This window comes from Rhinolophus sinicus, linkage group LG05, assembly GCF_036562045.2.
Source record: "Rhinolophus sinicus isolate RSC01 linkage group LG05, ASM3656204v1, whole genome shotgun sequence".
Classification (NCBI taxonomy): Eukaryota; Metazoa; Chordata; class Mammalia; order Chiroptera; family Rhinolophidae; genus Rhinolophus; species Rhinolophus sinicus.
Window position 1 is genome coordinate 52,681,426 of NC_133755.1, and position 27,691 is coordinate 52,709,116.

Below are 27,691 nucleotides of genomic sequence, written 5' to 3' on the forward strand. Positions count from 1 at the left end.
CTGGAGTCTGGATTATTGAGAATTGTTGACACCATTAGCAAGTAGGGAAGTGAATTTAGTTTGGGACATATTAAATTTGATTTTCAGGAAATTATTCAATTTGGAATATGCTCAAAACCAGTTGAAAAAATGGGAAATGTAAATTTGGAAGACCTCAATAATCCATGATTTAATTATGCTACAAGAATAGTTAAGCTTTTTAGAGGGAGCATGAGTATAGAGAAAAGCAAAATTCCAAGGACAGAATCTTATAGAACACAGTAGGAGAAAGGGGAGCCAATAGAGAATACAGAAAAGAAACAGATATTTTATTTAAATTAATATTCAGATTTTAGTTCTTGCCCATTCAGTTTCCATTCCCATTTCTTACTGCCTTCACAATATCAGACTGGATTTTATTGCATACATGTGTGGGATTGCTACATTTTCTTGGTGAATTGATCTTTTCATCATTATGTAATAATGCTCTTTGTCTCGAGTGATTTTTTTCATTCTGAAGTTTATCTGATATTATAACCACTCCTACTTTTAAAAATATTAATGTTTGTACAATATTTCTGTCTCAATCGTTTTACTTTTTTATGTCTTTGTGTTTGAAGTAAATTTCTTGTAGATAGCCTATCACTGTATTTTTTTAAAACATTGCTAATATCTGTATTTTAGTTGGTGTAGTTAGACCATTTGCATTAAGGTAATTATTGATATACTAGGCCTTAAATTCTGCCGTTTTATTTGTTTTATCTCTATTCCTCTGTTTCTCTTTTCTTGCCTTACTATGGTTACATGGAAATTTTGATCTATCTATAGTATTTTGAGTATATTGCTTTGTAGTTTCTTTAGTTTGTTCTAGGTATTACAATATACATACATAATTTATAACTGTCCTACTGGTTTCAACTTCTCCCCGTGGGAATGAAGTATAATTAGTTCCCTTTACCCTTCCCACTTTTAAAATACTCCTGTTTTAATATTTCCTTTACATACACTGAGCACCACAGCACACGGTGTTAAAATTTTTGCTTCTATCATCAAATATGATTTAAGAAACTTTTGAAAAGAATGCTAGTCTATTATATTTACCTTTATTTTTATCTATTCTGTTGGTCTTTCCTTTGTGAACTTTCATGGTGTTTCCTGTTTTTCCTTCCTGTTTGAAGAACTTTTCAGCCTTTCTTTGGGGATGGGTCTATTAGTCACAGATTCTATTAGTTTTCTTTACCTGAAAATGTCTTTATTCCCCGTTTGTTCTTGAAGGGTAATTGAACGAGATATAGAATTAGTTTAGTTTCATAGTTTTTTTCTTTCACCACTTGGAAAATGGTGTGCCGCTTCCCACTGGCCTCAATATTTTCAGATGAGAAATTGCTATCAGTCAGATTGGTGTTCCCATATAAGTCATGCATCTTTGCCTCTGACTGCTTTCAAGATTTTTGTCTTTAGTTTTTTGAAATTTAATTATGTTGTTTCTTGGTGTGGATTTCTTTGGGATTTTTCCTATTTGGGATTCACTTAGCTTCTTGAAACTGTAGGTGTATGTTTCACCAAATTTGGGAAATTTTCAGCCATTATTTCTGTGAGTATTTTTATTTAACCCCCACCTTTCTTCTCTACTTCTGGCACTCTGTTGATACTATGAGGTCAATTAAGTTCTCGAACTCATCCTAGAAAAAGTGCTACACACCTCATTGCTGAGTATCACTACAGTCACCTTCGAAGTACTCCCCTTCGAAAGCTATGCACTGATGCCAGTGCCTAGTCCATCCTTCAAAGCAATTTTGGGACTCTTTTTCTGGAATAGCCATCAGAGCTGTCGTCGTATTACCCTTGATGTCCTGAATGTCATGAAAATGTCTTCCTTTCAGTATTTCCTTTATCTTCAGGTAAAGAAAGAAGTCATTGGGGGCCAGATCAGTGAGTAGGGAGGGTGTTCCAATACAGTTATTTGTTTACTGGCCAAAAACTCCCTCACAGAGAGTGCTGTATGAGCTGCTGCGTTGTTGTGATGCAAGAGCCATGAATTGTTGGCGAAAAGTTCAGATCATCTAACTTTTTCACACAGCCTTTTCAGCACTTCCAAATAGTAAACTTGGTTAACTGGTTAACTGTTTGTCCAGTTGGTACAAATTCATAATAAATAATCCCTCTATTATCAAAAAAGGTTAGCAACAAGTTTGCAAACTTAATTGTCAGTCTTTGTATGACTGTTAGATCTTTTGTTATAATCCAAGAGCTCCTGGTTTGTTTGTTTTTTAAATCCTTTTTCTCTGTTGTTCCGATTTATTTATTTATTTATTTATTTATTTATTTTTATTATTATTTTTTAAAGATTTTATTGGGGAAGGGGAACAGGACTCCATTGGGGAACAGTGTGTACTTCCAGGCCTCCTCCCCAAGTCAAGTTGTTGTCCTTTCAATCTTAGTTGTGGAGGGTGCCGTTCAGCTTCAAGTTGTTGTCCTTTCAGTCCCAGCTGTGGAGGGTACAGCTCAGCTCCAGGTCCAGCCGCCGCCCTCTAGTTGCAGAGGTTACAGCCCCCCATCCCCCGCGGGAGTCGAACCGGCAATCCCGTGGTCGAGAGGAGGCACTCCAACCAACTGAGCCATCAGGGAGCCCAGTGGCAGCCCAGCTCAAGGCGCCGTGCTCAATCCCAGTTTCAGGGGGCACCGCCCACCATCCCCTGCGGGACTCGAGGAATTGAATTGGCAACCCTCTGGTTGAGAGCCCACTGGCCCATGTGGGAATCGAACCGGCAGCCTTCGGAGTTAGGAGCATGGAGCTCTAACCGCCTGAGCCACCTGGCCGGCCCCCAGATTTATTAATTGTATTGATTTGTCCTCAATTCACTGATTCTGTCCTTTCCTCACATTCTGTATCCTTGGTTTTTTTGTTTGATCATATATGCCTGGTTTACTTCTGGGCTCTGTTCTGTTCCATTGATCTATGAGTCTGTTTTTATGCCAGTACCAGACTGGTTTGATTAGTATAGTTTTATAGTTTGAAGTTAGGGAACATGATGCCTCCAGCTTTGTTCTTCTTTCTCAATATTAATTTGGCAGTTTGGGATCTTTTGTGGTTCCATACAAATTAAGGGATTTTTTTGTTCTACTTCTGTGAAAAATGCCTTTGGAATTTTGATAAGGATTGCATTGAATCTGTAGATTGCTTTGAGTAGTATGGACATTTTAACAATATTTATTCTTCCAATCCATGAGCACAGACTATCTTTCTATTTCTTTGTGTTTTCTTCAACTTCTTTCATCAATGTCTTATAGTTTTCACTGTACAGGTCTTTTATTCCTTGGTTAAATTTATTCCTAGGTATTTTATTCTAATTGATATAATTGTAAATGGGATTCTTTTCTTAATTTCCTTTTCTGATATTACATTATTAGTGTATAGAGACAACTGATTTTTGTGTATTGATATTGTATCTGCAACTTGACTAAATTCATTTATTTTAACAGTTTTTTGGCAGAGAATTTAGGGCTTTCTATATATAATAGGTCATATGCAAACATTGACACACTTACTTCTTCCTTTCTGATTTGGATGTCTTTTATTTCTTTTTCTTGCTTGATTGCTTTGGCTAGGGTTTCCAGTACTATGTTGAATAAAAGTGATGAGAGTGGGCATCCTTGTTTTGTTCCTGATCTCAGAAGAAAAGCTTTCAGCTTTTCACGATTGAATATGATATTAACTGTTGGCTTTTCATATGGCCTTTATTATCTTGAGGTTTGTCTCTTTTATGCCTCTTTTTTTGAATGTTTTTATTATAAATGGATGTTAAATTTTGTCAAATGCTTTTTCTGCATCTATTGAGGTGACCTGTTGGTTTTTATCATTCATTTTGTTAATGTGTTGTATTACATTGATTGATTTGCAGATGATGATCCATCCTTTCATACCTGGAATAAATCTCACTTAGTCGTGGTATATGATCCTTTATTGTTCAATTTGGTTTGCTGCTATTTTGTTGAGGATTTTTGCCTCTATGTTCATCAGGAATATAGGCCTGTAATTTTCTTTTCTTGTGGCATTCTTGTCTGGTTTTGGTGTCAGGGTGCTTCTGCCCTTGTAAAATGAGTCAGGAAGTGTTCTCTTCTGTTTTTTTTGGAAGAATTTGAGAAGGATTGGTGTTAATTCCTTGAATGTTTGGTAGAATTAACTAATGAATTCATCTGGTCCTGGATATTTGTTTGTTGGGAGGTATTCAATTACTGATTCAATTTCCTTACTAGTGATCGATCTGTTTAGATTTTCTCTTTTCTTCATGATTCAGTCCTGGTAGGTTGTATGTTTGTAGGAATTTATCCATTTCTTCTATGATGTCAAGTTTGTTGGTTTTTAATTTCCTCATAGCAGTCTCTTATTATCTTTTGTATTTCTCTGGTATTAGTTATAATGTCTTTTCTTTCGTTTCTGATTCTAACTAAGTCCTGTCTCTCTGTTCCTTGGTGAGTCCAGCCAAAGAGTTGTCAATCTTATTTATCTTTCAAGAAGCAGCTCTTAGTTTCATTGACCTCTTCTATTGTCTTTTCATTCTCTATGTTAGCATTTATTTCTGCTCTGACCTTTATTTCCTTCCTTCTGCTAATATTGGGCTTTATTTGCTCTTCTTTTTCTAGTTCTTTTAGGTTATGTGAGATTTTTCTTGTCTCTCGATATAGGCATTTATTCCTATAAACTTCCCACTTAGAACTGCTTTTGTCGCATCCCATAAATTTTGGTACATTGTATTTCTGTTTGTCTCAAGATATTTTCTAATTTCTCTTTTGGTTTCTTCTTTGACCCATTGGTTATTCAGTTTTTCAATCTGTTGATTTATCACCCATTCTTTCCTTCTCTTTGTTTTCTTTCTTTCTTTTTTTCTTTTTTTACTAAGTGTCAATATAATTCAATATAATTATACCTATAGGATAAAAGCAAGTATTTCGGAAAATGCATTATTAGTAGTAGAGTACTGGAAAATAGAAAAGATATTTTCAACTTTCAACAACTATTTCAATCCTCATTCTTTTTTGTCATTTATTGAAGTATTTTTATGTTATTGTATTTTTATTGTTAGTTTCAGGTGTATAAAACAACATAATGATTAGACACATACACCTCACAAAGTGATAACGATAACCCCAACAAGTCTACTCTCTATCTGACATGGTACATAGCTATTAAATACCATTGACCATATTCCCTATGCTTTACTTTACATCACGTGACTATATACTTTTTAATTATAGCTGACATTTCAATATTATTTTATGTTAGTTTCAGGTGTGCAGCGTAATGGTTGGATGTTTACATAATTTATAAAGTGATTCCCCTGGTATATCTAGTATGCATCTGACACCATACATAGTTTTTATAATACATTGGCTATATTCCCCATACTGTATTTTATATCCCAGTGACTTTTTGTAACTACCAATTTGTACTTCTTAATCCCTTTACCTTTTTCACTCATCCCCCAACCCCCTTCCCATCTAGCCTTTTAGTTTTCTTGGAGTTAACACTTGCTATTTCTACCTTTTTACCTTAAAATTCAATCCTTATCCCATTTCATTCTATGTTCAGCTACTTTTTTGAAGCTCACCAGTGAGTTTAGAATGGCAGCAAGTTGTAGTGAAGAGTTCAGAAATTTTAGAATTAGAAGGCTAAAGTACCTGTTTTTGTCATTCACTCACTGTACAACTCTAGAAAAATATATCTTTGTTACTCAAGATGTGGCCTGAGAACCAGTAGTATTGGGTATCACCAGGAAGGTTGTTAGAAATGCAGAATGTGAGATCCCACCCCAGACATACTGAATCGGAATTTAACAAGCTCTTCACATTGAGCAGTACTCTTACATTGTTATCTTTGAAACTTAATTTCCCTATTTGTAAATTATAGATAATACTTGCTATATATATCATTCATCTTACTAACATCTGACATACTATACATTTTACCAATTTACTTATTGTCTGTTTCCTCCTATTAGAATGTAAGCTTTATGAGGCAAAATTAGAATGCATGCTTTGTCTGTTTATTTGTTGCTTCTATTTCCTATATCTAGAATAGTGACTGGGCCATATTAACAGTCATTTTTTTAATGAATAAATGAGTGAATGCATTACTTGTCAAATCTTGCCATTTATATTGCAGTCATTTACTGCCATTTAGAACTACTTTTATTTAGAATTACTGTATTAGACAGTACACATATAGAATATTTCCATTGTTGCCAAAGGTTCTGTTAGACAGTGCTGATTACACTTTTGTATTCATTTCCCACCCATCTTGAAGTCTATATTTCTGCAGTATAGTTCTGATCATATCTGTCAACAACTCTCCATGCCATATAGAATTAAGTTCACACTTCTTAGTGTAACCTTTAGAGTATTTAGAGTTTCTTATAGTTAAAAATATGTATCTTATTATGGATGCATTTATTAGGAGCATCATGCATAGCATTTGTCTGGACCATATTGCGCAGCCCTTGTAGGTCTTGGCGGAAAGGGGAACCCATGAAAATAAGCTGATGAACCTTTGCTATGTTATGGAATAAAGTATTTTGTCTCGATTGAGGAGTCTTATATCTTCTGCCAGCATATATGACCCAATAACAGGCTAACTTGTTGGCTATAAGTAGGGTGAAATCAAATTCCTGAGTAGAGACCATTTTCCCACCACACTGAAAATTCTTCAAAAATCCAAATTTTAAGATCTGCTTATAGCCATAAAAAATACTGCTATTTTTAATTTATTGCTTGATTGCTGAGTATTTAAATTTTTTACACATTAGATTGCTGCTTTAAATGGCTTTGTAATAAATATCTTTGAGTGTACATATTTGTATCCTTTGATGACTATTTCATTAGGATTCCATTCCAGAAGTGTAAAGTCCTAAGGACGGAAAGCTTGCTTTATTTCTTTTAGTGAATAAAAGAAATATGTTTTTAATTAAAAAAATATATAATATTAACAGTATTAACAAATCTCGTTTTCTTTAGGAGATACTTCTAAAGGAGGCATAACTGAAATTACTCAATCCAACTTGAAACCAGGCATCACTACCACTCCTGGAGATTCTGATGTTAGGTCTCATTTACCCTCGTCCCCTGAGGACTTTCCTCAATTGGTTGTAAGGTCTTCTGTGGAGAATACTATTGGTCAACATATTGATACTCTCAACCAACAGATACTGACAGGTGGTCATGTAACTGAAGAGACACTAAATGTTTTAGCTGTTCCTAAACTAGCTGACCAGAATGTTGGCATAGCTACAATCCCTCCAAGTTCCTACTCACAAAGAAAGAAACCCGATATTTTCTACGCAGAGGCCTTGGGAAACATATATCAAACTGAAGAGACTCTAAGAGTTTTAGCTGTTCCTGGACCTGCTGACCAGAAGACTGAGAAAACAACAGCACCTTCCAGTTCATATAGAGAGAAGCACATTGTTTTCTCCCAGCAACGGCTGCCAGGCAGTCATCTAAATGAACAGGCTTTGAAGGTTTCAAGTGTTTCTGGACCAGCTGATCAAACGACTGGGATACCAACAGTATCCTCTGCTTCTTACTTACATGGAGAAAAGCCCCATATTTTCTATCTACAGACAGTGCCGGAAAGTCATCTCACTGAAGAGGCTCTGAAAGTTTCAGCTGCTCCTGGATTCACTGACCAGAAGACTGGGATACCTACAGTGACCCCTACTCCTTACTCACATAGAGAGAAGCCCAGTATTTTCTACCAGCAACAGTTACCAGACAGTCATCCAGCTGAACAGTCTGAGAAAGTCACAGCTATTCCTGGACCAGCTCACCAGAAGACGGGGATACCAACAATAACCTCTGCTTCTTTCTCACATGGAGAGCAGCCTAGTGTTTTCTATCAACAAGAATTACCAGATGGTCAGCTAACTGACCAGTCTCAGCAAGTTTTAGCTGTTTCTGCACCAGCTCACCAGAAGACTGGGATACCTACAGAAACTTCTGTGTCTTTCTCACATAGAGAGCAGCCTAGTATTTTCTACCAGCAAGAGTCACCAGACAATCATCCAACTGAACAGTCTGAGAAAGTCACAGATGTTCCTGGACCAGCTCACCAGAAGACTGGGATACGTACAGTAACCTCTGCTTTCTCACATGGAGAAAAGCCCCATATTTTCTTTCAACAGACATTGCCAGAAAGTCATCTAACTCAACAGTCTCAGCAAGTTTCAGCTGTTTCTGGATTCGCAGACCAGAAGACTGGGATACCTACAGTGACCTCTGCTTCTTATTCACGTAGAGAGCAGCCTAGTATTTTCTATCAACAAGAGTTACCAGACAGTCAGCTAACTGACCAGTCTCAGGAAGTTTCAGCTGTTTCTGGATTCGCTGACAAGAAGACTGGGATTCCTACAGTGATCTCTACTCCTTACTCACATAGAGAGAGGCCCCATATTTTCTTTCAACAGACATTGCCAGAAAGTCATCTAACTGAACAGCCTCAGCAAGTTTCAGCTGTTCATGGATTCACTGACGAGAAGACTGGGATACCTACGGTAACTTCTACTCCTTACTCACATAGAGAGAAGCCCAGTATTTTCTACCAACAGGAGTTTCCAGTTAGTCATTTAACTAAAGAGACTCTGAACACGACAGCTGTTTCTGGACCAGCTCACCAAAAGACTGGGATATCAATAGCACCCCCTACTTCCTACTCACATAGAGAGAAACCCGTTATTTTTTACCAGCAGGAGTTTCCAGACAGTCATCTAACTGAAGAGGCTCTACAAGTTTCAGCTGTTCCAGGACCAGCTGAGCAGAACACTGGGGTACCAACAGGGTTCTCTGGGTCCTACTCATTTGAAGAGAAGCCCAGTAATTTGAACCAGCAGACATTATCAGATAGTCATCTAACTGAAGAGGCTCTGAGAGTTTCATCTACTCCTAGACCAGCTGACCAGACGACTGGTATACTAACAGTACCCTCTAGTTTCAACTCACATAAAGAGAAGCCCAATGTTTTCTACCAACAGGAGTTGCCAGATAGTCGTTTAACTGAACAGGCTCAGAAGGTTTCAGCTGTTCCTGGATCAGCTGAGCCGAAGACTGGGATTCCAACTGTAACCTCTACTTCTTACTCATACAGAGAGAAGCCCTTTCTTTTCTACCCACAGGACTTGCCAGACAGTCACCTCCCTGAAGAGGTTCTGAGAGTTACAACTGTTCCTGGACCAGATGACCAGAAGACTGGGTTTCCACCAGAACCTTCTAGTTTCTATGCTCATAGAGAGAAGCCTATTATTTTCTATCCACAGGCTTTACCAGACATTCATCTCACTGAAGAGGTTCTGAAAGTTTCCACCATTTCTGGACCAGCTGACCAGAAGACTGGGATACCAACACTACCCTCTATTTCCTACCCACATAGAGAGAAGCACATTACTGTCTCAGCACCGTCCTCGCCAGACAGTCATCTACTTGAAGAGGTTCCAAAAGTTACAGCTGTTCCTGGACCAGCTGACCAGAAGACTGAGTTACCATCAGAACCTTCTAGTTCCTACGCTCATAGAGAGAAGCCCATTATTTTCTACCCACAGGGCTTGACAGAGAGTCATATACCTGAAGAGGCTCTGAGAACTTCTGGTGTTCGTGGACCAGCTGACCAGAAGGCTGAGTTACCATCAGAACCTTCTAGTACAGACTCACATAGAGAGAAGCCCATTGTTTTCTACCCACAGGGCTTGACAGGGAGTCATGTACCTGAAGAGGTTCTGAGAACTTCTGGTGTTCGTGGACCAGCTGACCAGAAGACTGAGTTACCATCAGAACCTTCTAGTTCCTACGCCCATAGAGAGAAGCCCATTGTTTTCTACCCACAGGGCTTGACAGGGAGTCATGTACCTGAAGAGGTTCTGAGAACTTCTGGTGTTCGTGGACCAGCTGACCAGAAGACTGAGTTACCATCAGAACCTTCTAGTTCCTACGCCCATAGAGAGAAGCCCATTGTTTTCTACCCACAGGGCTTGACAGAGAGTCAGGTACCTGAACAGGTTCTGAGAACTTCTGGTGTTCGTGGACCAGCTGACCAGAAGACTGAGTTACCATCAGAACCTTCTAGTTCCTACGCCCATAGAGAGAAGCCCATTGTTTTCTACCCACAGGGCTTGACAGAGAGTCAGGTACCTGAAGAGGCTCTGAGAACTTCTGGTGTTCGTGGACCAGCTGACCAGAAGACTGAGTTACCATCAGAACCTTCTAGTTCCTACGCCCATAGAGAGAAGCCCATTATTTTCTACCCACAGGGCTTGACAGAGAGTCAGGTACCTGAAGAGGCTCTGAGAACTTCTGGTGTTCGTGGACCAGTTGACCAGAAGGCTGAGTTACCATCAGAACCTTCTAGTTCCGACTCACATAGAGAGAAGCCCAGTATTTTCTACCAACAAGAGTTGCCAGATAGTCATCTAACTGAAGAGGTTCTGAAAGTTTCAGCTGGAACAGGCAATCAGAAGACTGGGATACCAACATTACCTTCAAGTTCCTACTCACTTGGAGGGAAGCCCATTATTTTCTACCATCAGACCTTAGCAAATAGACATCTCACTGAAGAGGCCCTGAATGTTTCAGCTTCTGGACCAGCTGAGCAAAAGACTGGGATACCTACAATGTCCTCTACTTCCTACTCTCATAGAGAGCAGCCCTTTATTTTCTACCCACAAGCCTTGCCAGACAGTCAGCTAACTGAAGAGGCTCTGAAAGTTTCGGCTGTTCCTGGACCAGCTGACCAGAAGACTGGGACACCTACAGTACCATCTAGTTCCTATTCATTTAGAGAGAAGCCCACCATTTCTTACCAGCAAGAGTTACCAGATCTTACTCAAGGGACTTTAAAGGTTTTAGGGGTTCCTAAACCAGCTGACCAGAAGACTGGGATACCAGTAGTAACCTCTACTTCTTACTCACCCAGAGAAAAGCCCATCATTTCTTACCAGCAAGAGTTGCCAGATCCTAATCAGGATGCTTTAAAAGTTTTAGTAGTTCCTAGACCAGTTGACCAGAATGGTATACGAATTGTGCCCTCTTCCCATTCACATAGAGAGAGCACCATCTCTTCTTACCAGAAGGAATTGTCAGATATTACTGAAGAAACTTTGAAAATTTCAGCTATTCCTGGACCAGCTGACCAGAAAACTGGGGTACCAGCAGCATCTTCTAGTTTTTACTCACATAAAGAGAAACCCAAAATTTCAACTGTGATTGGATCAGATGACCAGAAGACTCCATTACTGACAGTTTTGCCTAATTCTAATTCTCAGAGAGTAAAGCCCAGTATTTTCTTTAAACAGCATTTGCCAGGTAGACATTATAATGAAGATATTCCTAAGACTTCATCTGTCCCTGAACCAACTTCAGTGAATTCTGGTATACCAATTCCTCTTTCTAGTTCCTATTCACACAGAGAGAAATTTTCACAGGAATTACCAGACAAACATCTAACTGAAGATGCATTAAAGGTTTCAAAGATTCCTGGACCAGCTGACCAGACAACTGTGTTAACAACAGCTCCTCCTAGTGTTTTTTCACACATAGAGAAACCAGATACATTCTATCAACAGGGTTTGCCAGATGGACATCTAACTGAAGACGCCCTGAAGTTCTCAAGTGGTCGTGGGCAAGCTGAGCAGATTACTGGGTCATCCACAGCTCCCCCTGCTGCTTACTCACACAGTGAGAAGCACAAACTTGTTTCAGGTCATGTCCAAAAGCTAATAGATAATTTGGATTCTTCTAACTCTAGTATTATCTCGAACAATATGCCTTTAAATTCTCAGGCTGATGGTAGAGTTGTAATAAATCAGCCAGAGCCTTCAGATTTTGACAATGTTGGCTCAGAAGAATTCCAGGATACAGACAGTGATTCTAAAACTCTTAAAGCGATTCGGACACTTTTAATGGAGGCAGAAAATATAGCACTGAAACGACGCAATTTCCCTGCTCTTGTCCCTTTCAGAGATGTTAGTGATGTTTCATTTGTTCAATCTAAGAAGGTAGTTTGCTTCAAAGAACCCCCTACAGCTGATGAATCTAATGTTGATTTGCTTCAGAGACAGCCATTCACAGAGGAAAGTCCGAGCAACAAGTGCATACAGAAGGATATTAGCACACAGACAAACCTAAAATGCCAGAGAGGCATTGAAAATTGGGAGTTTATTCCTTCAGCTACAGTTAGAAGTCCTCTACAGGAAGCAGAAAGCCAAGCCAGAGTAGCATTAGACGAAAACCTTAGGCAACATAAAGCAGCCAAATCTGTAATGAGATCTGAACCTGAAGGGTGTAGTGGAACAGTTAGGAATAAAATTCTTATCCCTATGATGACTATCATAAAAAGTGATTCAAGTAGTGATGCAAGTTCCTGCTCATGGGACAGTAATTCCTTAGAGTCAGTTTCTGATGTTCTTCTAAACTTTTTTCCATGCGCTTCACCCAAGACAAGCATGACAGATAGCAGAGAGGACGAGGGTACGTCAGAGAGTGATGATGGGGGTGGTAGTAGTGTAGATTCATTGGCTGCACATGTGAAAAACCTTCTGCAGTGTGAATCCTCATTGAATCACGCTAAACAGATACTCAGAAATGCAGAGGAAGAGGAATGTCGGGTACGAGCACGAGGTAGGCACTGATAATGTGAAGCTTATAAACATTCGTTTAATCATTTGTTTAAAGTTAAGTGTTTGGAGTTCTAAATTATTTTCTTGTAGAACTGTTAGGATGATTACATTTTTCCACCCGCAATCCAGAATAAGTCCACTTAACCAATAGTGTAGGTAAATCACAGTATTAATAGTGCTAGTTTGATTTTATAATAGGGTCTTAGGAAAATTTGGTTCTGATGTCTGAAGGAGAGTAAGGAGATAGCTTGGGTTTCCAGACTCCTAAAGCGCTCAGGTTTTCCTAATCCCATTATAATATCCTTATTTTGGAGGCAGAAAAAACAAAAACGAAACCCATTTGCTTTGCTCTAAATCATTCTATATTGTAAAACTCTCTATATAAAACTCTAAAACTCTATAAATCAGTCTATATCCTTTCTCACACATCCTCTTTGTTAATGAAATTCTTGTAGCAAATGTTAGACATTAGAAAAAAATACAAGGTATTTCACACTAAAACTTGAGTCAGAAGTTTAAAAGAGAATATTTACTAATCGCATTAATCACTAATAATAGAATTCCATTAAAAAAGAAAAAAATCTTGACAATACGGGGAGTATATTTTGGAGGGCAACTTATAAGCAATTCAGGCCTACTTGGAAATCTTCCCTTGAGATTAATTGCCTATACCATTCCTTCTATCACTTACGCATATTTTGATCCTCCAAAAAACTCCAACTTTTATTTATTATTTTTAAATATCAGCTCTCATGGAAGTGACAGTAGCTGTAGTAGGAGCTAATGGGGAAGGCAAAGGGATTATCCGGATTAGAAGGAAGATGAAGATAAAAATGTTTGAATACCATATTTAAAGGGGTCTCTTTGAAGAAAGATCTGTAAAATAAGGTTTAAAAAAATCAGACTTTTCAGTGAAATAATCTCAGGAACTTTGAAGAGCTTGTCACATAATTGAGAGCACACACTTTTTGCTAAGCATGTGGTAGAAACTGGATATATTGATGATCTGTGCTCTTGTCACTGACAAATTCCCGTGTCTGCACTGTATTATCTCAAGTGTTTTTATGCTTTCTCTTTAGCCTGGAATCTGAAGTTTAACATGGCTCGTGAGTGTGGCTACTCCATTTCAGAATTAAATGAGGATGACAGGAGAAAAGTAGAAGAGATCAAAGCAAAGTTGTTTGGTCATGGAAGAACAACTGACTTGTCCAAGGTATAAAAGAAATCTAGAATCTAACCACTATGCTGTACACCTGAAACTAACATAAAATAATATGGAATGTCCACTGTAATTGAAGAAAAAAAAAAAAAAGAAAAGAAATCTAGAAATGAGGAGAGAAAATGTGAAAGAAAGGGTAGTATAATAGAATTTGGATCTCTTACCTGGGCCTTGATGACTCGAGCTGAATCACTAGTAGTCTTTGGCTTACAGAATTAGGAGCCTTAATTCTTCAAAAATTAAGATCAAGGATTAGATTCTGTAGGTTTTGATTAATTCCAAATTCATCTATTTAAAAACATTTACCTCCTTTGGAAAATAAAATAGATTTGTTTTATCAATATATTATCATCATTCTTATTTCCTCTTGAGGGTGGTATCTTGAGATGCAAATGAAGTCCAGCTATTTTCAGATGTGTATTCTCTGCTTAGGAACACAGAGCGCTAATGGCCTATGTATAAATGACTTTTTTTTTTTTAAGATTTTTATTGGGGAAGGGGAACAGGACTTTATTGGGGAACTGTGTGTACTTCCAGGACTTTTTTTCCAAGTTAAGTTGTTGTCCTTTCAGTCTTAGTTGTGGAGGGCGCAGCTCAGTTCCAGGTCCCGTTGCCGTTGCTAGTTGTAGGGGGCGGAGCCCACCATCCCTTGCGGGAGTCGAGTTGTTGAACTGGCAACCTTGTGGTTGAGAGCCCACTGGCCCATGTGGGAATCGAACCGGCAGCCTTCGGAGTTAGGAACGTGGAGCTCTAACTGCCTGAGCCACCGGGCCAACCCGACTTTTTTTTAATAGTACTTATTTTCCTTCTCTTGTGAACTGTTTCATGCATAGAAAAGAATATATATAAAACATGTATATAAAGAATAGATTAAAATTAATTCCTGTATATCAGCCATTCAGTTTGAGAAATAGAATGTTAGCAAAAACACTTGAAGTCCTGTGTCCCCTTCCCCAGTCATAATTCTTTTACTTCCTATCCTGACATGTATTGATTTTCTTGCTGTTTAGTATGGTTTTCAACTCTATGATAGATGTCATTAACATGGTATATGTAATTGTGTTTTCCATACAGTTGTAGGTTGTTGAGATTCTTTTATGTAGATGTACATAGTTTTAGTTTATTCCTTTTTATTTAAGTATTCAATGTATGAATATGTCGTAGTTTATTCTCTTGTGGATAGATAGGGAGTTTGGTCTTCTATTATGTATGATCATAGGGTATTATAATAATATCTGCCTTACAGGGTTTTGGTATGGCTTTCATGAGATACTGCCTATCAAATGCATAGTAGAATGTGTGATATCTAGCTAATGCTCAGTAATTTGCAACTGCTGTAATTATTAATCGTATAAAAATTGATATAGGTATCATAGGCATAGACTTTATAGCCTAATTCTTAGTTGCTTAGAAAATTGTTCATCAGTGATATAGCATAATTACTGGCTTATCAATTTTGGAAAAGTGTTTTAAAAGTATAAATTAGATTGGATTTTAGGTTTACATATATGCTTGTGAAAAAAGTAACAATAAAATGGGTAATTAGTTACCCTAGCACCCTTTGTTTAAAAGTATATATTCTCCCCAGTAATCTATATTTTTTTATTTCTTTAATCTTCGTATGTTGATTAAAGCAAATTACCTTTTTTTAGGTAGATTATAGTTTGTATTCCTCTTAAAATATGGTGTCTTGAATTAAATTAAACACAGAATTTCACATGTGATCTGACCAGCATGAAGTATATTTAGTATTCTCTTTGAAGTATATTTAGAAATCATATTTTATGATTTCTAATGGTCATATCAGCCTATGGTGTTCTTTTTTTTGTTTTTGTTTTTAAAGATTTTATTGGGGGGAACAGGACTTTATTGGGGAACAGTGTGTACTTCCAGGACTTTTTTCCAAGTCAAGTTTTTGTCCTTTCGATCTTAGTTGTGGAGGGTGCCGTTTAGCTTCAAGTTGTTGTCCATTCAGTCTTAGTTTTGGAAGGTGCAGATCAGCTCCAGGTCCAGTTGCCGTTGCCAGTTGCTAGTTGCTAGTTGCAGGGGGCGCAGCCCACCATTCTTTGCGGGAGTCGAACCAGCAACCTTGTGGTTGAGAGGACGTGCTCCAACCAACTGAGCCATCCGGGAGCTCAGCGGCAGCTCAGCTCAAGGTGCCGTGTTCAATCTTAGTTGCAGGGGGCGGAGCCCACCATCCCTTGCTGGAGTCGAGGAATTGAACTGGCAACCTTGTGGTTGAGAGCCCACCCATGTGGGAATCAAACCGGCAGCCTTCGGAGTTAGGAGCACAGAGCTCTAACCGCCTGAGCCACTGGGCCGGCCCTCCATTTAGTTTTAAATTATATGTGTCTTCATATTTCAAGTGGCTTTCTTGTAGACAGCATAGAGTTGGGCCTTGTTTTTTGATCCATTCTGACAATCTGTTTTTAATTAGTGCACTTAGACTGTTGACTTTTATTTAAAGCAGTTGTTGATATACTTGGGTTAATATCTACTATATTCATACTGTTTTCTATTTGTTGCCCTTGTTCTTTGTCCCTGTTTTTGTCTTCCAGTCTTTTCAGCCTTTTGTAGTTCCAGTTGAGCATTTTATATGATTACATTTTCTCTCATTTTTTAGTGCATATATATAATTTTAAAAAATATGTTTTTAGTGGTTGCCCCAGTTTGTAACATATACTTACAACTAATTCAGTTTTAAATATCACTTCATGAGTACCTTCTAATAAAATAATCCTGATTTTTCCCTCTTGTTTCTTCTGTCATTCCTGTCATCATTTTACACACACAAACACACACACGTGCACACACACATATTCAAGCAGTATTTTGAACAAACTTATGTTAGATTAATTAAGAATAAGAAAAAAATTTTATTTTTTTACCTTCACTTATCACTTCTTTGATGCTCTTTCTTTATGTAGGTCTGAGTTTTTGACCTATATTTTTTTCTTCTGTAAAGTATTTCTGTTAACATTTGTTGCATGGCAGATCTACTGGCACAAATTTCTTCAGTTTTTGTTTGTCAGAGAAAGTGTTAATTCTCCTTCAGATTGAAGTATAATTCTAAGTTGGTGGTTTTTTTCTCTGAACACTTTAAATATTTCACTGTATTCTCTTCCTGCTTGTATGGTTTCTGAGGGGAAGTTGGATGTAATTCTTTTTCTATAAATAAGGCATTTTGCCCTTTAGCTTCTTTCAGGATTTTTTCTTTATGTTTGATTTTTCTGTACTTTGAAAATGTCATGCCTAAGTGTAGTTTTCTTAGCATTTATCCTGCTTGGTGTTCTCTGAACTTCCTGGATCTGTATTTTGGTGTCTGACATTAATTTGGGAGATATTCTTAGTTATTGTTGTTTCAGATATTTCTTTTGTTTGTTTCATCTCTTTCTGGTATTCCTATTGCTTATATGCCACATCTTTTGTAGTTGTCTCAGAGTCCTTTGATGTTCTCTGTTCTGTTATTTATCTTTTTTCTTTTTTCATTCTTTGTTCTCTTTGCTTTTCAGTTTTGGAGGCTTCTATTGAGATATCTTGAAGCTCAAGATTCTTATCTTGGCCATGTCCTATCACTAATGAACCCATCAAAGGCATTCTTCATTTTTATTACAGTGTTTTTTATCTCTAGCATTTCTTTTTCATTCATTCCTGGGATTTTCATCTTTCTGCTTACATTGTTTTTGTTTTCTTGCATGCTGTACCTTTCATCCATTAGAGCCCTTAGCATATTAATTGTAGTTTTTTTAAAATTCCTGGTCTGATAATTGCAACATTCCTGCCATGTCTGGTTTAATGCTTGCTCTGTTTCTTCAAGAAAAATTTTTGCATTGTAGTATGCTGTGTTGTGGTGCCTGGAGCTGGTATATTAAATTAATAATATGCAGATTATGACCTCTTGAATGAGGAGACACAAGCCACCTACGTGGGGTCAGCAGGTAGCTTTCTCAGCATCTGAGCTCCCACTTTGGGGAAATGAAAACCCCAGGGTTGTTTTGATTGAAGACACAAGTTGAATATACTCACACAAAGGAAGTAAAGTCACAAGATTTATTACTTACAGACCCAGTAGTGTGAGTGGTAGGGTGCACTGAACTGAGTGAAGGGCAGACCTCTGTCAAGGAGATAGAAAGCAGGGTAGCAAGTACCTCTTACTTATAAGGTGGTTGAGACAGAAGTCACTAAATTTTCATAGACTCAACTCTAAGAGATTATTTTAAAAGGTGCCCTGGAAGAAACAAAGAGGGAACTTGTGGTGGGAATCCTAAACTCGGGTCCTTATCTAATTGTCCAGACTCTGGGTGTGAGCAGGGCTGTCATACTGTAAAATGCCTAGGTAGCAACTCAAAATAGCTGTTTTCTCATCACAATTGACCCTGTGATGCCTAGGCATTAGTGTTTAGGGAAAACCATGGGCACTGTCAGGATGGTGGAGATTTTAAAAGCCACTGGCAGGGTTTTGGTCACCTAGCCTATGAAGCATGAGCGAAGCAAAATGCCAGTCAAGAACATCAGTAGATAAACGATAGTTTGAAAACCTGTCCATAATTATCCCCCCCATTTGTCAAGAAAATAAAGCCCATGGATAAGTTTAAGGTAGGTATTTGATTAAAAATTTGGGTCAGGTTATGGAATACTGGTGCCTGTTGGGCTATCTTTTGTAAATTTGTTTGATTTTGTCCAGTATTATTAACATGCATGCAGCACCGGGTGCCCTTTACAATGCATACACCTTTTTCCTTGGCCAGTAAGTCATCTGAAACGAAACAGTTATCCAAAACCATCTGACTAAAGATTCATGTTGTTGCATGAGGCCCTGCTTTGGTGTACCAGCCTGATATGTTTAGCCAGTGCGGGTGACAGGTTGGTGTTTGCCTTAATGCTTTGTTCTTGTGTGCCTCTTGTGGTGCCTGACCCCTTCCTGTGAGGGATAGTCACTCACCTACTTCCGACATAATGGGGATGAATACCACACGCTCTTGACGTGAGGGGCAGAAAGAGAGGTAGATTGGGATTCCTGTTTAGTGATCTGTATAAGGGGAGTCCCAAGGAGACTCAGGTACATGGTATGACACATAGGACTCCCCAGGGGCCGGCAAAAAGGTTGAGGGGAAGAGAAGTGCACGTGTGGAGAACCATGAATGTGTGATGGACTAGAGCACTGGACTCACAGTGGACACTAACTGTTTTATTGGGGAAGCTGATGTAATTTCGGGTGCCTCCTGGGCAACTGAGCTGCGAGGCCCAATATGGTGGGAATTGTGCTCCTTGGGGCCAGGTGTAGGTCATATTCTTCCATGTGATACTGGTGCCGAGTAGGTAGAAAGGAAGGATTATAAAGGGCATGTGGGCACTCCTGCCAGTTGCCACATACTTTATGGAAAGTGTTCTACATTGGAGCAGTTGAACACCAGAGAGAGTGGCCGGGCAAGCTGCAGGGATGCATGGGGTGCCTTCCGTTGGGAAAATGGGGGCGGTGTCAATAAATCAGCTGGGTAGACCACTAACTCAAGAAAATATTTTTGTTGAGCTCTGTAACATGCCCAACAATTACAGCAGCCTAAAAAATAAGTTCTGTTTTCTGCCCATTGTATAAAAATATTAGGCTTGCTGTGAACTACTGAAATTCAGCCCTTGACACAGGGGTTTGAAGAGACAACAAGCAAACAAAAAAACCAAAAAAGGAAATAGAATTAGGACTGTTGGAGGGTTTGAATGGGAGGATTCTGGAGCCCTGAGTGGTGACAATGGGAAAGGGTCCCCTCGGGGTGGTGTAGGCGGGTGACTGTGGCTGTGGTCCTGGAGGGTGCGTGTGTGGGGTGCTGTGGTGTTGGTAGCATCCACAGTCAGGGAAGGGTCCTCCCAAAAGAAATTAAATTCACTAATCCCCAGGAGGATGCAGAATGTGGACCAATTTAATGGGTGTGGTTAGGGCAAACAACTAAGTGAAGTGTTTGAAAGAGCCCGGTAAGGTTATGAGACTCAGCGCAAACTTTTGTCTTCTAAAGCTCAAAGGTGCAGCAGAGAGCAGCATAGCAGGCAAAGTACCGCAGCAAGCATTGTACCGTGTTTCCCCGAAAGTAAGACAGGGTCTCATACCGTATTTCCCCGAAAATAAGACTGGGTCTTATTTTTGCTCCAAAAGATGCATTAGGATGTATTTTCTAGGGGGTGTCTTATTTTTTCATGTACAACAGTCTACATTTATTCAAATATAGTCGTGTCATCTTCTGGAACATCATCATAACGTTCTAAATGCGTTCGTCTGCCTGACGATCTTAATGGCTTATTTTCGGGGTAGGCCTTATTTTTCAAGGAAACATGGTAATAAGCAAGGGGGCCTTAAGGTAAACACATAGTTAACTCTCAAAAATGCCACTTATGGATTTGTCAGCAGGGAATTTAGATAAACAGGCATTCAGTTCAGTAAGTCCCACGGAATCTTTGCCATCATCAGCTGCTGTGCCTTCCTGGGCGTCATCTACGCTGTAGTGGAAGGTTGCAGAGGCAGCATTTGGGGTGAAGTTGTTTCCCGTGGCGTCATCACCTGTGTTGTTGCAGGTGGAAGGAGACATCATCTGGGGATGTCTCCCCAAGGTAGCCACCAAGGAGGGGACCTGAGGGACCAAGGGGCCTAACAGAATCGCTTAGATTTGGGATGCCCTGGTTGGGGTTTGCTTACATCGTTGGGAGCATCTACTGGTCTCACAAATTCTCAGCAAATTTTGGGCGTCCTCAGGGGTGCACCTCACAAATGATTGGGAGGTGCTTTCTTCCAAGTTATAGGATGTGGAGACCATCCATAATAGTAAAGGTTGGAGGCACATGTGTAGCTTTGGCTGAAAGGAAATTTAGTTAAATGCTCCCAACAATTTAATGTTTGGCCTTGTATTACCAGAGATGGGTCTGAAGTGAATAAGCCTGCCAATTAGGGTAGTATAATGGCTGGTGGCCTTTGAGCGTTTGTGGCATTGGTTCCATTTAAGATAGAGGGCTTCAATTGCCTGACTATTATTCACACCTGGTAGCATTTTGGGCCTCGCCCTTCTAGGGCTGACTTCCAACACGTGCCGTCCTGGGGTACAATTGTGGGCAAGAGTTGTGTGCGGCCAGCTACTTTCTAGTGTTGTCTCTGGGTTCGAGGGGAAGCCCATGACCCAGATGGCAGAAAAGTCACAGTGTAAGGCCAACAGTAGCAAACATGTGCATTTTATAGTGTCGTACCTATCCGATAATTATCTCATGTGACGATTTATTATGATAGGGGCTGCTGTGGGTCAGCAGCTCATTGGTGGCCTCCTCCAAAGTAGGGTAGGGTCAAGTGTTGTGATCGTATCACCATGCTGTCATCTTCTAATGTTGCTGGTGTCAACCAACCTGAGTGCCTCTTCCCCCTTGTACAGTTCCACACCATTCTTTTGTTGGGTCCAGGTTCAGTTATTTCTACTTCCTGTGGGGAGGTATGATTAGGAGAAATGAACCCTCTACTAAAGTCGTTGTACACTGGAACTTCAGCTGCAATGTGCATATCTGGCAGGTAAGTGTGACCCAGCAGCAGCATAGTGGGTCTGTGTTCTTCTAATGGGGCAGGACTGGGACTAGGAGGTCATAGCTCACCACCCATCCCCAATCGGGTTGCCAATAAATGTTGGAAGATGAGATGATCATTTGAAATCTGTAAGGGGACTCAATATCGTCGGGAAAAATATAAATAATATTGTCCTGTAAGATGATGGCATCATATTCCCCTGTGGTAACAATCATTGGCAGCATGACCAGACAAGTCCAGTTGGTGTGAGGAGAGTGGTGGCCATATGGTCTAGAGTTTAAAGTGGTAAGTGCCCCTAGCAGCAAGGAAGTCCATTTACTACCCTGTAACTTAAGGAGCAAGGATTTTAAAAGGCCATTGTGGTATTCAGTAATGCCAGAGACCTATGCCTGTGAGAGGTGAAAGTTCCATTGGTTGCCCTGTTGGAGAGCCCAGTGCTGTGTTAGAGGGGCAGTAAAATGAGATCCTTCATCTGAGTCAATGATATCAGGAGGGCCAAATGGGGTGTTCTTAGGAAAGAGATTCCCTGCTCTGCGGGTGGATATAGGAAAGCAGATAGTGCCTTTAGTCGGAGGAAGATGCTCTATGAAATTAACGTGCCGAAGCTAATAGGGCAGTCTTTGGAAGTGAAGCTTGACAGGGAAGTTTCCAGTGCTTGGGAGCATAATTTGCAATTCAGAACCACTCAGTTTGCAAGGGCTTCCTTAAGCAGAAGGCCCCTGCGGTGGCCTCGGCCTGTGTGGCAGCAGTTTCCCTGTGACCTGTTGAGATGGGACCATTGGTCCAGAGAATAAGGAGCATGGAAGTGGTGACTAAAAAAGGCTGGAATGGTGGATTGATGAGGGGTGGCGGGGACCTGTGGTTTTGTGGTAGTGGGATGAATAGAGTTGTTGGTAAAGAATCATTGGTTGAGAGCCCTGAATGTTGGTAACATGGATTTGGGCAAGGGCATTTGCCTCACATTTAAAGATAGACTCTGGTGTGCTAGTTTTTGTATGTGGTGAAACATGGGTAACCTTAATTGTGGTTGGTGCCTAGGCAATGCCCTTCTAAATTGGGGCACCGCAAATGGTACAGCCTTGAATGTGAAAATTGTCCTGCTGTCATTGGCCTGACCAAACTGCTAACCAGTTAACCACGCATGAGTCAGTAAAAATGTGGACAAGAGGCTTGTCAAGGATAACAGTGCTCTGCACAGCTATTTGTACCGCCGCAAGCTCAGCAAGCTGAGCCTTGCCTACTTGCCACCTTTGACAAGTGTGCTGCCCCTGGCAGGATGGTACACTGCTGTTCTCCATCGGGCTCCACCGTGTGTGGTGGTGGCGCTGCCATCTGTGAAGTACACAGACTCCCTCTCTCACTGTCAGCTCTTCCCAGGGGCTACCCCAAGTCTCCAGAGGCTTAGGCAACGGGCGCAGTTCCTCAAGGTCCAGGGGGCTAAGGGTTGGGGAATTACATCCTCCCGTAATTTAGAAAGACCTGCCATATCAGGTTTAGTCCATTGCTTGAAGGTACTGTTAGGTTGGTGCAAAAGTAATTGTGGTTTAAAAGGTTAAAAGTAATTACAAAAACCGCAACTACTTTTGCTCCAACCTAATATTTTCATTTTAGCAAAGAAGCATTGGTGGCCATGCCCAGCCGCTGTTGGGAAACATGGTGTTATGGGAATGTGGGTATGCCGGAGAATAGGCTCCATCCTGTGAGGGCCTCTGTTTCTAACAAAGCTCAGTAAGGATCCAGAAATTGACGTTCTAAGGGAGTGCAGCCGGGGGCTGTGGGGAGCAGCTTCCTGGTCCCAAAGCTGGTAGTACATAGTCCATGGTGGCAGGTGTCTCAGCCCGGAAGGGGGAGCCAAGGGGAGAACTTTGTGCCACTGTAAAGCTTGTTGTTGAACTTCTCACCAATGAAATGTAGAGGATTTGTGTGTGACAGCATAAATGGGTCTGAGGATGATGGGTAAATACGGTATGTGTTGCCGGCAAAATGTGGAGACCCAAGATGTTTTAGGCTTTCTATAGTGTGGTAGGAGGCTAAATAGTTAACAATTTATGTTTAACTGCAAGCAGAATGTCTTCAGAGCACCCGTTAATGCCCAGACATTGTTAACAGTTGTGGCTGGCCCTTCAATTTTATGTGGGGCAATAAACCAACCTCTATGTTGTAGGTGGGTCACCAGCTGCGTTAGGTCCTCAAACATTGCATCCTCTGAGGGGCCCCAGATTAGAACATCATCTAATGTGGTGCAAGGGGATACTGTAAGGGCATCTAGGTTTTCTCAGCAAAGATTGTGGTCAGTGGCGTGTTAAAATAGCCCATAGGCAGTTGGGTAAAGGGATATTGGATGCCTTCAAATGTGAAAGCAAATTGCAGCTGAGACTCCTTGGCGATTGATACTAAATAGAATGTATTAGCTAGATTGATCATGGCAAAGTAGTCCCCTGGAGCCCTTTGGATGTCCTCAATTAACTATACAATGCTGGGAATGCGAGCCTTAACTGGGGGCACCTGAGCATTTACATCCTGATAGTGGACTGTAAGGTGTCGCTCAGTAGTAGTGGGCTGGGATACAGGCCAAATGGGAGAACTGAAAGCAGAAATGGTGCGTTTAATGACTTTTTCCTTTAATCTTGAATTATGGGCTACAGTCTCTCAGTCCTCTGTCACAAACGATATTGGGGGGGAGGGTATTTAGCATTTTAATCGGGGATAGCAGTTGTACAGGCTCCCAATGTGCAGCTCCTACCAGGAATGCCAGGAATTGGGTTTGTTCCAAGTGGCATATCAAGGCCTTCATACCTATAACAGGAAAGGGCAGGGTCGAAGCGGCCACCACCACTAAAAGATTTTGAATAAAAATTGTTCCAATAGTGACGTCCAGTAGAAGTTGAACACTTTATCTACCATCCTACCTGTTGTGCCTTGTAATTTAAAGGGTACTCCTCACTTGTGTTTGGAGGGGTTTCTGGGAAGCACTGTAATTTGGGCTCCGGTGTCAGTGAGAGCCATAAAAGGTTGTTTTGTTATGGGTGTCCCACTAGATAATTAAAGAAGTATACAGATTATTGTCTCCTAGAGAAGGGGCAAGATATGGGGAACTGATAGGTCCCTAGGGCAGGGTCCTTGGTGGCTGTCACTCTCAGAAGTCAGAGTTTTGGATTCCAGATCCTGTTTCTGGGGCTGGGGAGTTCTGGAAGGTGATGGCATTTGCTCTCAGCAGGGTCAGTGGTGTCTTGAAGAGCCTGCAGTTCCTGAGCAAAGGTTTCTAACTTGTGTTCAGGCTGACCTGAGATTGTCATTAGGGACCGCTGATCTAAGGACCTGCTAATACAGAGAAACCTATTGGTCCTTTCTTGAGAGGGAGCTGGGTTGAGGCACCAGCCCTTGCTGGAGAGTGATAAGGAAGCCCCCATATCCCCTAGGGCTCCTCCTTTGGGTTCCTGGCTGAGGGGGCAATGGGGCCTATTTGCCAGACAAGATTTGGGCTTTAGGAAAGTTTATTTTCATGTGGTAGCTACAGCATCAATGTGGTCTAATGCATGTTGTTCTGTATCTGATTTCTGTGAGCTGTAACAGCATGGCCTTATAGTTTTGGTGGGGAGGGTGCCATTTAAGAACAATTCCTTAGACTCTGGCCCCAAGAGTGCCTCCTCTGGGTGGGAAATGGTCAGATTGCTTCTCAGATTGAAGTATTTATTTCCCAGAAATATGTCAGGCCATGTCAGGGTTATAAGAAGCCATGAAACAAAAATGGCAGTTTGAAGTGTTAGTTTTGTCCAGTGGTGTTTAATTGATTTGTTTTTTTAAAGATTTGTTTTATTTGGCAATAACTGTAGATTCGCATGCAATAGTAAGAAATCATATAGAAAGATGACTTTTACCATTTACTTAGTTTCTACCAATGGTAACTAACATGTTGCAAATCTGTGATAATATATCACAACTATGATATCGGTACTGATATAGTCCAGAGACTACATTTTATCAGCACAGGTATTCTTGATATTGCCCTGTAATAGCTCATCCACTTCTCTCCTGCCCCCACCCCTTTCTGAACCCTTGGTAATCATGAATCTGGTCTGTTTCTATAATTCTGTCATTTCAAGAATGTCATATAAATGAAATCATACAGTATGTAACCTTTCGATATTGGCTTTTTTCACTCAGCATAATTCTCTGGAGAATATCCAGGTTGTGGTGTATGTCAGTCATCTGTTCCTTTTTCTTATTGCTGTGGAGTGTTCCACGGTGTGGAGATACCAGGTTAAATATTTACCTATTGAATGTCATCTGGGTTGTTTTCCAGTTTGGGGCTATTACAGATAGAGCTGCAATAAACATCATGTGCAGGTGTTTGGTGGACATAAGCCTTTGTTTCTGTGGGATAAATGCCTAAAAGTACTATTACTGTCATATGGTAGTCGCATGTTTAGTTTTTTGAGAAACTGCCACACCATTTTCTGGGGTGGTTGTACCATTGTACATTCCCACCAGTAATGTGTGAGTGAGCTTATTACTCCACAGCCTCATCAGCATTTGGTGCTGTCACTGTTTTTTATTTTAGCCATTTGGATAGGTGTGTAGTGATACTTCATTGTGGTTTTAATTTGCATTTCCTTAATGATTAACAGTGTTGGACATCTTTTCATGGCCTTATTTCTCTTCTCTATTCTCTTCAGTGAAATGTACATGGTTTTTTTTGGCCCATTTTTCTGCTTGCATTGTGGTTTAACTGTTGAGTTTTGAGAGTTCTTTACATATGTTAAATACAAGTCCTTTATTGCATATGAGATTTGCAAGTATTTTCTTCTAGTCTGTAGCTGGAAGAGAGAGGGGCACCTCATTACTGCTGAATGGGAATGAAAGTGCAGTGTCTCCTCAGATGTCTCCAATGACACCACAGGGAGAGGTGGTTCATTATCTCCTGCAGGGGTGAAAATAAATCAGAAGTTCCTACTTGGCCATCTCCAATACCACCTTGGCCTGGGTGTTGGGCCTCATTATAGTTTTGGAAGGATAGAAATATATGCACCTCACTTAGCCTTTGCTGGTATGAGTGTGTGGGGGCGGGCAGAGCCAGGAGTGCAGTTTCTAGGCTCTTTGCCTCACATGTAAAGGTGCTGGCTCAGGAAGTAAATGGCCATCAGCTGTGATTGGATGGCCGTCATCTGTGGCTAGTTGGCCGTCAGCTGTAACCAGTGAGCCATTGGCCACTGATATAACTGCCGTGGCTAAGCTAGTAAGTGCGGAGTGCAGAGAGTGGATTGTGGATTGCAGAGAAGCGGAGGGCGGGTTGCGGATCCTGTGGCTCCTGCTTCCTGTGTCTCCAACCCAGCCGCCAGCGAGACTATAGTGGTATGACTCCCCTATCTGTGGCTCCGTGTGTGTTTCTTTTGGCCTCACCATGTCCTGCATTCTTATGTGGGGAGCGGGAGCTGAGACCCCGCATGACACCCTGCATGACAGCGGGTGAGGCCACTCCCTCACACACACACACACACACATACCCCAGTGGTGTTTGGCTGAAATAGAGCAATTTTTGTCTAAAAGTTTACTGTCTCATTGGACGTCACCTTTACTGATTTTTTTTTAGCTAATGAGAGTAGGTTTTTGTTAGAGCTTTTGTCTGTGCCCCTTCTTCCTGGGTTGCTGGCTTCTTCAGATCCAGCCCTGGGATATATGAGGTAAAAAGAAAAACCAGGGACCTCACCACCATGCCATTCCTCAGATTCCGAAGTCCCTAGCCAGTTTGCCTTCTTGTCTACATCTTGCAGATTCTTCTTAAGTTTGTTTTATGTATAATGTCCAGGATTTCTAGGTGGACATAGCAGGTGGAATAGGAAAATCACATCTACTCCATTACATGGAAGTGGCAGCATATTTTTAAATATTTCTATATGAAATCAAATGTGTCTATATCATCAAATAGAGTGCCAAGTTACAACTTTATAGGTCAACATGGAAATCTCAGAGAAATTTTGTATTTATGGTAACTTTAGACACTGATCTTCCACCCCAGGAAAGAGGTACTAGTTCTTTTTCCTATTCTTTGTGGTAAAATATTAGGGTGTAGGCTAAACCTCTGCAACAAAGAGACGCAAAAAACAAGTAAGGTAGAGTGTTTTCTTTCATGTGACAGTCTAGGGTAGGAACAGGAGCAAGCTCCTTGAGGTCATCCAAGGACCCAAGCTGGGTGGGCAGTGAGCCATCCTTTTACATGGCTTCCAGGGATGTTGTAGACATCATTATTTTCAGCTGGTAATAGTAATGGTGATAGTAGTGATGGTGGTA

At 40.5% G+C, this 27,691-nt stretch overlaps 1 protein-coding gene across 4 annotated transcripts in view; it reads left to right on the forward strand.

Annotated features, from left to right (window-relative positions):
- ALMS1 (ALMS1 centrosome and basal body associated protein) overlaps positions 1–27,691 on the forward strand; it is a 143,069-nt gene that overhangs the window by 44,684 nt on the left and 70,694 nt on the right. For all 4 annotated transcript variants that reach the window (XM_074332174.1, XM_074332176.1, XM_019712865.2 and 1 more), the window contains 2 exons: positions 6,991–12,636; positions 13,715–13,848. In XM_074332174.1, coding sequence (XP_074188275.1) covers positions 6,991–12,636; positions 13,715–13,848 — 5,780 coding nt within the window. The remainder of the gene's footprint in view (positions 1–6,990; positions 12,637–13,714; positions 13,849–27,691) is intronic.